Genomic DNA, 9,735 nt, shown 5'->3' with positions numbered 1-9,735 from the left:
CTGTGCTGCTGGCAGAACTGGGGCCATCCCTGGCTCTACGGCTCCATTCCATGGTCCCAGCCCTGTTCCACCAGCACAGGCTGGAGGGAGCCTTCCAGTGGAAAGCAATGGGAGCCACTTCCACATGGTCCAAACCGTCTGGGCTTTGTTGAGAAACCATAGCAAAACCAAGTTGCTTGGGATTTCATCATTGCTGCAGCAGTCTCAGGGCTGCGGTCATAGGTTTAAACCAAACCCCTGGAGCATCCAACTGGAGCTCCTGCTCCTCCTCATCGACCTGTTACAGGTCTCATGTGGAAAGAGCAACCCATCACCACCATGGTGTCCCAAAGCCCCAGCTCTGCCCGCACATCCTGCCCCTCCTGTGGCTGCACTGAGCTCCTCACCTGCATCCCAATGGGCACTGGAACCCTTTCCAGGCCACACGTACCGCAGGCAGCTGTGGTTCCTTACTGCACCCAGCTCCTCTCATAGCTTTGAGGCTACCTGTGACCAGGGGCAAGCAGGGCACGGACATGTCCTGTGCCTGTGCTGGCCGGGTCCCGCTCCATCACCTTCCTATCAAGCTGTGGGGAGAACCCCAGCATCTCCAGGAGCCGGGTGGGGGGCTCACACCTCCCCGGCACACACAGCCCATGCCTTGCTGCAGTGTCTTTAAGGAAGCTGCTCCTCCAGCCCAGAAGCCCCTGTTCCCAGCCCCACGTCTCCCTGCTGCGGGGCTCTTTAGCACCAAACAAGCCTTGGAAAGCCTTGAACGTCCTCCCGCAGAGCTGGCCACGAAGGTGACAGATGCCGGAGCGCAGCAGGGCTGGGCTGCACCCGCCGGTGCTCAGCCTGATGGCAGGTTTCCAGTCCCAAGGCCAAGCCTAGTGTCAGTGATGGAGATCATTTCGATCGGCGTTCCCATGGGAGAGCCCAGCTCTGCGGAGCTGCAACCCTCATCCCCAGGGAGAGCTCCAGCCCCCTTCTCCCTCCCTCTCCCCGTTACAGGTTTCATTCCCAAAGCGATTCCCAGGCAGGGGAACACCAAGGTGACCCCGTTGGACGTTAATGGGGGCAGAGCTCACACAGCCTGCTTTAATCCTCCCTGGGCTTCAGCCCAAGCGTGGCACAGGCGAGGCCCGCTCAGCAGCAGGAGGCCACGTGTGCCCCCATGGGAGCCAGCCCCAAAAACACTCCCCAATGTCCAAGCTGGGAGACAGCAGCGTTGGCACCATCCGGAGTCGTGTCCTCTCCAGCGCTCCATTGGGAAGGGGCTCTCCATGGAGCAAATCCTGCCTCGGGTGGATTCCGCACCTCCAGATGTGCAGAGCCCTGAGGATGGGTCCAGCAGCGGCTCCCGGGCAGGATGAGGCCGCCGGTGCTCCCGGCTGGGTCAGGATCCATCCCTGCGAGGTGAGGACACGGACGGGAGCGGTCAGGGCAGCCCCAGGCGCTCTCGCCTGCAGCACAGGCAGCGGGGGGGGGCCGTTTCCAGCCTCCCCCGGTCTGGCTGCTCCCAGGGCAGGAGCTGCTGCCAGCACAAGCAGCCTCAGGCAGGGAACGTCTGACCCGGGTTAACCGTGGCGGTGCTGAGCGCTCCCACAGGCACAGCCCCAGCAAGACCCGTTTTGGGGGGGGGAACGGGCAGTGATGGGGTGAAGCTTCCCCTGCAGATGCCGCCAGCTCCCTCCGTATGAGGGTGACCTGCAGGAGGTTGTCCTTGCATCACTTGAAGGGGAGCAGCAGGACCTGGTCCCCTCCAGCCCAGCATCCCCATCCCTTCCCCTGCCTGGAAAAGGTCTCATCTGTTTCCCAATGCTTTGTGATGGGCAGAGCTGCTGCCACATGCCGAAACTAAACATCTGGGGCACATCTGAACGCAGGGAGACGCTTCCCAACCACTCCATCCCCATTCCCATCCCCATCCCAGCACCTCCCTCACCATCAGAGCTCATCGCGGGCGGTGGAGCGGAGGTAACTGCTGCCACCCCGCGGGTCCCTCAGGGTCTTGTGTGAACCAGCCCATTCGGTCTTCTTGGCATCATCATCCCAGATGGTGGAGGTCTCGGTGTCGCTCAGCCAGTTGCTTTCCCCAGCGTAGTGAGTGGGATAAACCAAGAGGGGATGAGCCGAAAACACCAGCAGGTCCCGGGGGGAGAAGTGCCGCTTGTAGTCCTCACTGGGGACAGCGGAGCCGAGAGCAGGAATTGGCTCAAAGAGCATGGCCAGGGGAGGAAAAGGGCTGGGAAAAAGCCCACCGAGCACACAGGGAGGGCACCGGTGTGGGGCTGGTGATGGGGAGGGACACGGGGAACCGGGGATGGGGTCTGGGAGCTGCCTGTGCTGCTGCTGCCTGCAGAACCTGGCTGGGGAGGGCCCATGGAGGGGAGGGGAGCAGCCCCAGTGGCATGGGGCCAGCATGGGCACGAAGGGGTTCTCTGGCTCAGCATCCCACGGGCAAGCATGGGGCACCCAGCTGCTCCTGGCTCACATCCACAGCTCTAATCCACCCCTCCGCGCACCTCCAGCCTCCCCTCACACACCCGATCCCTCTGTTCCGCTCTGTCTTCCCACCCCTCTCTGCCCCAGCACACCATCCACCACCCGCCAGACACCGGAGGTGCCCCAAGGTGGGGCTGAAACCCACAACCAGGGGCAGGGAACCACATAACCCCCCAGTACCAGGGTGCAAGGGGCTGCTCCCCCCCCACACCATGCTCCAAGCCCCCTCTGCAGAGCCAAACCCAAGCCCCAGCTCCATCCCATCCCCGTGCTGGCTGGGGGCCATTTTCCAGTGGCGGCCAGGGGGGGAATGAGCTCATGCTGCAGATGTTTTCCTCCAGCATGAGTAACGCTGGAGCTGGGGGGGGACGGGTGATGGCTGAGAAGAAACACATGGCGAGCCCTCCATGGTTCTCCATCAGCGCCCCACTGCTCTCCATCGCACCCCACGTTCCTTACTTGGGGTGCCTGTCGTACATGATGGGCAGGAACTCATCCACCGGCAGCATCTTGGACAGGGGCTCAGCATCCAGCAGCTTCTGCGCCCCACGGCGGGAGATGGCGTAGGCCAGCGTCCAGTAGGAGTACCCGGCCACCACCAGGTTCCGCACGCCCTGCACAGGCTCCTCATCCTCTGCGTTCACCTGCTTCCTCCCCAGGTAGCTTCAGGGCGGGGGGGGGGAAGGCATTGAGCCGTGAGCCCCAGCCCTGGGGACCCCCATCCTGCCTCCCCCCCCATGTCCCCATCACCCACATGAGGTCCCAGTCCCGCTGTGCCCCATCCAGCTCCTCCATGAGGCGCCGCAGCCGTGCCGGGAAGGCGGCCTCAAAGCGGACGTCGTCCTCGAACACCACCGAGCGCTCCAGCCCCCGGGATGCAATCTGTGGGTCCAAACACCCTGTGTCTCCCTCTGTCCCGCAGGGACCTGGTGATGCTCATAGGGTCGCTGCCCCACACTGGTTGCTCTTAGGGACACCCCCCCCCCGTGTCCCCATACCTCCTTCCAGATGTTGTAGTGGCTGAGGAAGCAGCCGACTTCACCCTTGGTAAGCGTGCGCCCAGAGAAGGGGTCGTAGTAGCCAGGGAGCAAGTCCACCCCCAGCACCTTGATGTCGCTGCTGTTGAGGGCACTGCAAGGCGAGGGCTGCGTCAGCAGAGGTGTGATCCCCAGCCCCCAAAGTCACCCCATGGTGACGGGAGGAGGTGGCAGAGCAGGGACGCGTCCCCTTCGTGGTCACCTCCCATCCACAGCATCCACCACGCGTGGGGTGATCTCCAGCTCCCTCAGGGACGCCAGCATCCGCCGGCGCCGGTCCGGCCGCCGCACCAGGTTGATGAGGAAGATCTGGGGAGGAAGAGGAGACACCAACAAGGGGCCACGTTGTCACTGAGGAGTGGAGGACAAGGGGGTTGGCTGAAGCCTGTGGTGGGCTTTGCCAGAGCGGGACAGACATGGGGACATGGCGGGGGGGGGGGGGTGTCCTTTGGGCACTTACTTCATCAAAGCCCATTTTTGTGAGTGGCTTGGGGAGGAGGGAGATATGCCTGGAGCGCTGCATGGGGGGGCCATCCACTGCAGAGAGAGGGGACACCCCTTCGGTCCAGCCCAGACATCCCTGACCAGGAACCAGGTCCTGGTCACAGCCTGGGGACGGGGACACCCCCGGGACCCCACCACCCACGGATGCTCACCCATAGCCTCCAGTGTGAGATGCACAAAGTTGGCACGTTCATCCTCCTGTGTCTGATGAGCCTTCACGGGGACGTTGATGTAGCCAAAGCGCTGCTGGTTGCACACGTGGACATCGGCGCCTGCCACATGCGATGGGTGAGCACCACAGCCCCCCCTCCCTGCACCCCCTGCCCTGCCCCAGCACCCCCCAATCCCCACCGGCCTCCTGGCAGGAGTATGCGAAGACGATGATGTCGTCGAAGGCCCAGGTGTAGTTGGGATGGGGAGGGTAGAAAGCCAACCGCGACGTCTCCTCCTTCCTCAGGTCGATCAGGAAGGTGCCATAGACCATGGGGACGGGGAAGCAGCCCAGCCGCTGCCGGTTCTTGGTGGGGAAGTAGTCAGCCGTGCGGCGGTAGTACCCCTGCGGCACACGGTGTGATGGGGGGCACTCCCACCACTGGGGGTCCCCTTCCCCGTGGCTCTCTAGGGCGGTACCTGGGGTGTGATGCCGCACCAGAAGTTGGAGTAGAAGGTCTGCGAGTCCAGCATTGGGGCCACCACCGACTTGTTCTGTGCCATGAGAAACCGGAGGGTCTGGTTGTTGGTCAGGATGCTGTCGGTGTCCACAAACTGCGGGGGGGGAACAGCATTAAGTCTTGGAGGTGTGGGGATGCCCACATCGGCCCCCCCACTCCATGGTGCCCCACGGCCCTTTACCAAGATGTAGTCTGCTCGCTGCTCCCGGGCGTACGTGAGAGCCTCCTGCTTCAGCCTCATCAGGTTTTCGTAGCGCTGATCGCTCCAGTGCTTGGGTCCGAGCTCGTCGGGGTAGGAGCTGGATAGGGGGAGGCAGAGATTGACCCCATTCGCTGGGAACACAGGCTCAGTGCATGCCCCAGCTCTGCCTTGTGCCTGCATCCCATGGTAGGAAACGGAGTCAGCTCTCCCCCAGCCTCACCTGGGCTCCTCCTGCGCCTTCCATGCCACCGAGTGGTATTCACTGCCCACAGCACCCAGCCACTCCTGCAGCATCGCTGTCGTGTTGTCCGAGTTGTGGTCTGTCGCGCACCTGCGGACAGGACATCGGGAACTGGGGACTCCCCAAAGGGACGAGCACGGCCCCATCGGGCACTCGGAGCTTCCCTGGGGAGAAGAGGCCGAGGCGGTGACGGAATCGCTTGGGAACGTAACGTGTAATTTGGAGGGACAGAGGCTGCGCTGGCAGGAGCAGGAATGGGTCATTTCTGCCTGGTGCTGGAGCTCTCACCCCGCATCCCTCAGCCCAAAGCAGCCCCTGTGGCTGCCCCCCACAAAGAGCATCGGGGCACAGCAGCGTCACCTCCCCATCCCTGTACCCCCCAGCACCATCAGACACAGAAAAGACCCCAACAAGCAGCAACCCCCCTTTCCCAAGCCTTCCCTTGCCACGTGCAGCCTCCATCCCCTGCTCTCCCACCCGACCTCACAGCGACGCTTACAGAGACCCCAACACAAACAGGGCTGAGCCCCACACTGCAGTGGGGCAGACCCCAAAAGCCCATCTTGTCCAGACCTGTCAAAGAGCTCCAGGGCTGCCCCCCCCCCTACACTGGTATCACGGGGACTCCCTGGGACACAGGGGACAAGGCAGGACCTGCCCCCCCCCCCCCCAAAAGGCCCCTGTGCCTTGGGGCTCTGCTCCCCCTGCCCCAGCCCGGACCCCCCCAAACAGCCCCGGACCCCCCCAAAACAGAAAGTTCCCAACGAGCTCAGATGGCGGCAGCGGAGCCGGGACACAGAGGAGGGACGGGGGCTGCTTCCAGCCACCCCCTGCAGGGTAAAAGGGGGCTTAGGGGGTGCCATTGGGGAAGAACCCCACCAGCCCCACAGCTTCAGCAGGGAAAGGTGGGGTCCTGTCCCCTCGCCGTGGGGCAGCGCCAGCCCCTCCCGGATCCATGCTGGGTCCCACAGCCGGGGCAGAGCCGGCCCTCGCTCCTCGGGGCTGGGGGATGTCACCACCAGGATCCCTGCTCCTCCTGGACTCCCCCATTCCCTCCCAGGACCCCGTCCTCCCAGTTCTCTGTTCCCCCCACCCCGGCCCCCTTTACTCCAAGACCACCCCGAGTCCTCCCCCTCTCCCCAGCTCCCAATTTCCTCCCCTACATCGCCCTTTGGGTCCCCACCAGCCACTGCTCCCCATTCCTCCCATAACCCCCCCCTCCCCATTCCCCATCACCCCCGTCCCCCGCTCTCATCCCCATCCCCGGGGCTCCCCATTACCCCGGTTCCCCATGACCCCGGCTCCCCCGGGGCTCCCCCTATTCCCCCCCATTCCCCTCCATCCCCGGACCCCTCCCCGGTCCCTCACCACAGGGCGATGCTCCCCGCGGGGTAGTCCAAGCGCTCCAGCGCTCCCAGGCAGTGCGGCAGCGAGTGCTGCGCGTTGCGGGCCAGGAGGGCGAGCACCACCCGCGGCGGGGCCGGCCCGGACCCGGTGCCGGTAGCGGTACCGGTGCCCAGCACCAGCAGCAACAGGGAGCAGAGCGGCCCCATGGCGGCGGCGGCGGGCGGGGAAGGGGCGGGCTGAGACCCGCCGCGCTCAGCGCAGCCCCCCCGCCCCTTGGCCCGGCCCCGCCGCGAGCCCCGGGGGCGGGTTTGGGTTGGGTTTCGTTAAATAAAGCTGATACCGGTTAAAAGAACCCGGAGAGCCCATGGGAGGGGGGCGGAAGTGGGGGGGGTACCCCCAGTGTCCCCCCAGTGTCCCCCCCCACTGCCAAAGTGCTCCTGGGCTTCCCCGTGTGCCGCCTGACAGCTCCGGGTCCTGCTGTGCCCAGCATGGCAAGGGCAGTGGGTGGGTGGGCTAGAGGGTGAGGGGCTCATGGTTATGGGGGGGATCATGGCCGGGGGGGGTCATGGCCAGGGGGGCTGGCGGCTGGATGGGGCTTGTGGCCAGGGTGAGTCGTGGCCGGGTGGGCTCGCAGCTCGGCCCCATCACAAGCCCACCCCACCAAGCCGTGTCCCCACCGGGCCCATATGTCTGACCATGTGCCCCCCACAGGAGTGCCTGCAACGTGTCCAAAGCCCGGGGGCCTGTGGGACGTGTGGCCACAACCGCGGGTGAACCACCCAGTCCTTAAATACAGCCCCGGGAGCAGGCACAGCCCGGGAGGAGGCCTCGTCCTGCGGGACAAGAGCACCCCGGGGTGCTCGGCCCCCCCTGATGCGGTGGCACTGGGGTGCTGGTGAGGCCCCTGTGCCATGCATGCATGGCCAGACCTGCACCCACCGGCAGCGAGATGAGGGTCGGGCCGTGCGGATGCTCCCGATGGATCCCCACATCCCCCGCGCTGCCTGGGGACCTGCGGGAAGACCCCAGCTGGGTGCAACAGGCGGGTGATGGAGGATGCAGCAGCACCTGAAAGAAACAACAGAGAGAGTGGGGGGACACGGGGAGCCCTGCACGGTGTAGGGGGGGGGAAGGACGCTGTTTGCAACGCAGCTCGGACAAGCATTCCAGGGACAGGCTCCATGCCAGGGCCGCTGAGCGCTCCCCGTGGTGCGGGGGAGCTGCGGGAGGGAGCAGGAGCCGGACCCCATCTCTCCCCCGTGCCCGGACCCTCCGTCCCCGGCCGGGGGCAGCCCCGCTCCGCAGGGGAGGGATTAAACCGGGGGATGCCGCGGAGCCCTGGTCCGGCCCCGTCCGGCGGGGACACCCCCTCCGCATCTCCCCACCCCGCTGCGAGGCCCCGCTAAGGCCGCTGCTGCCACCTCCCGGCTCGGTGCGGGGAGACCGGGGCTCGGGAGGCCGGGTCTGAGCCCCGTGTGCCCGCATCCCTCCGTCCCTGCCCCGGTTCATCCCTGCAGCCCCACATCCCCGCATCCTTTCGCCCCTACATCTCTGCATCCCTGTGTCCCCGCATCCCCAAGTCCGTCCATCCCTGGATCCTCTTCCTGGGGTCACAGCCCTGCCCTCTGCCCCTGGGAAAGGCACAGAGGGATTTCAGTGCTGGATTTTCAAGGCCTGGATCCCAGAGAGGCCGAGCAGAGCAGGTCCCAGCCTGCAGGCAGGGATGAAACCCTGCAGAGCCCTTGATACCTGGCATCACACTGGGACAGGAGGGACCCCAGCTTGGATGTGCCCTGGTCCAGGCTGGGGCCAGCCCTGAGATGCTGCTCTGTGAGCAAGAGTAAAACCACTGTGAGCAATTTCTCCTCCTTGTGTGCTCATCCCCACTATCCCCTCCCCAGGGATGCAGCATCCCTGGCCTGGCACGGTTCAGCCACCATTCCTGAGCACGCCAACACTCCCTGGCCATGGGCTCGGGAACTGGAGCGGGACAGGACTGCCCTGTCCACAGCTCCACCACCCTGAGGCAGGCAGAGAAAGGAGATGCCACGGCTGACACTGACATGGGGAAACTGAGGTACAGGCAGGCACAACATGTGGTGCAGAGATGGGCTGGGACTGGCTCAGGATGGAGCCTCAGAGCTTCCTGTGACCCTGCACAAGCAGCTTTGGCCATGCAATGGAAAGCACCCCACCAGCAAGCCCAGGGAGAAGGGGGATATGGAGGTTACCACTGTGTGGTCCTCGGGGTGACCCTCTCGGCTCAGCATCTTCATCCCATCACTCTGCTAGCACAGGGCTGTGGCAGCCCCGTGTCCCAGGAGCAGGGCTGGCAGGCGGGTGGCAGGTCCCCACAGTGCCCACAGTGTCCCCATGGGGCTCCACACACCCATGGTGATTCCTGTAACACAGAGCCAACGATGAGCCCAACAGCATCCCACCTGGAAAAACACCTTCCCATCCCCCTGGAGTCTGCACAGTATTTATAGCAGGATTATTCTTTTTTTTTTACAGGGAAATAATTGCTTTTGGATGCAGGGTTGAGGTTTTGGCCACCTCCTGCCTCTCTCCACCACCTTCTTGGAATTCTCTTTTCAAGCTTCGGAAAGCTCTGGGTTCCTGAAACGCCTTCATTTCTCTGCTTTGAAAGGCTTGGTTGCATAAAGCAAATGTATAAAGATATTTCTCCTGCAGTGATCCTGTGTCTATGTGCATAGCCAGGGGCTGGGACAACTCTTCCAGCCACCAACAACCTTTATTGAGTTTATTTCACAAGAACACGCAATGCGGGGGCTCATCTGTCTGCCCAGGTCCGTGGTGTCCCCAGGGGTCCCCTATTCCCATGCTATGGCACTGCCTGAGTGGCACGGTCCCCTCCAGGCACTGCCCTATCTCATCCAGCATCGCAGCCCCAGTCCAGTCCCCAGGTGGGGAAACTGAGGCACAGAGCCCACAGAGCCCCCCTGGACCCAGTGCCCATAACCCCACTATGCTCCCTGTCCTGCAGCCCCTCATCCCGAGACATTCCAGCTGTCCCAGCTGTTTTCACCTCCCTCCAGCTGTTGGGTAACTCAGCGCTCCCCTCCCAGCTGTGTTTTCCTTCCAGGTCTCTGCTAAACCCATTGCATCGCAGGCGCCGCGCTGCTTTCCTCCTCATCAGGCTGCTTCCGCAGGCAAGAACTATGGATCTTCCCATCTGGAAAAATCCAGGGGGATTTGGGCCATCCTGGGGGGATTTGGGCCATCCTC

At 64.1% G+C, this 9,735-nt stretch overlaps 1 protein-coding gene across 2 annotated transcripts; it reads right to left on the bottom strand.

Moving 5' to 3' along the window:
• Positions 1–1,251: 1,251 nt before the first annotated feature.
• CERCAM (cerebral endothelial cell adhesion molecule) lies at positions 1,252–7,529 on the bottom strand. 2 transcript variants are annotated; one of them, XM_061476630.1, is made up of 13 exons: positions 7,426–7,529; positions 5,119–5,229; positions 4,878–4,995; positions 4,656–4,790; positions 4,377–4,581; positions 4,178–4,297; positions 3,982–4,058; positions 3,724–3,830; positions 3,483–3,615; positions 3,239–3,366; positions 2,944–3,147; positions 1,925–2,161; positions 1,252–1,388 (listed from the first exon to the last, which is right to left on the bottom strand). In XM_061476630.1, the coding sequence occupies exons 1-12, from the start codon at positions 7,476–7,478 to the stop codon at positions 1,927–1,929; spliced, it is 1,626 nt and encodes a 541-aa protein (XP_061332614.1). In that variant the 5' UTR covers positions 7,479–7,529; the 3' UTR covers positions 1,252–1,388; positions 1,925–1,926. The 2 variants fall into 2 exon arrangements, with proteins under 2 accessions (XP_061332614.1, XP_061332613.1); XM_061476629.1 differs by lacking the exon at positions 7,426–7,529 and adding an exon at positions 6,508–6,811.
• Positions 7,530–9,735: the final 2,206 nt, after the last annotated feature.

This window comes from Pezoporus flaviventris, unplaced genomic scaffold (assembly GCF_033815535.1).
Source record: "Pezoporus flaviventris isolate CSIRO_AGI_PZ_B2104156 unplaced genomic scaffold, CSIRO_AGI_Pfla_v1 ptg000097l, whole genome shotgun sequence".
In the NCBI taxonomy this organism is placed as follows: domain Eukaryota; kingdom Metazoa; phylum Chordata; class Aves; order Psittaciformes; family Psittacidae; genus Pezoporus; species Pezoporus flaviventris.
This window is presented reverse-complemented; position numbering and strand designations above follow the sequence as displayed.

Coding starts and splice junctions, on each gene's coding strand:
- CERCAM (XM_061476629.1), bottom strand. CDS start 6,692: ATGGGGCCGCTCTGCTCCCTGTTGCTGCTGGTGCTGGGCACCGGTACC. Junction 3,616..3,723: donor GTGGATGCTGTGGATGGGAG/GTGACCACGAAG, acceptor CTCGCCTTGCAG/TGCCCTCAACAGCAGCGACA. Junction 3,367..3,482: donor ACTACAACATCTGGAAGGAG/GTATGGGGACAC, acceptor TTGGACCCACAG/ATTGCATCCCGGGGGCTGGA.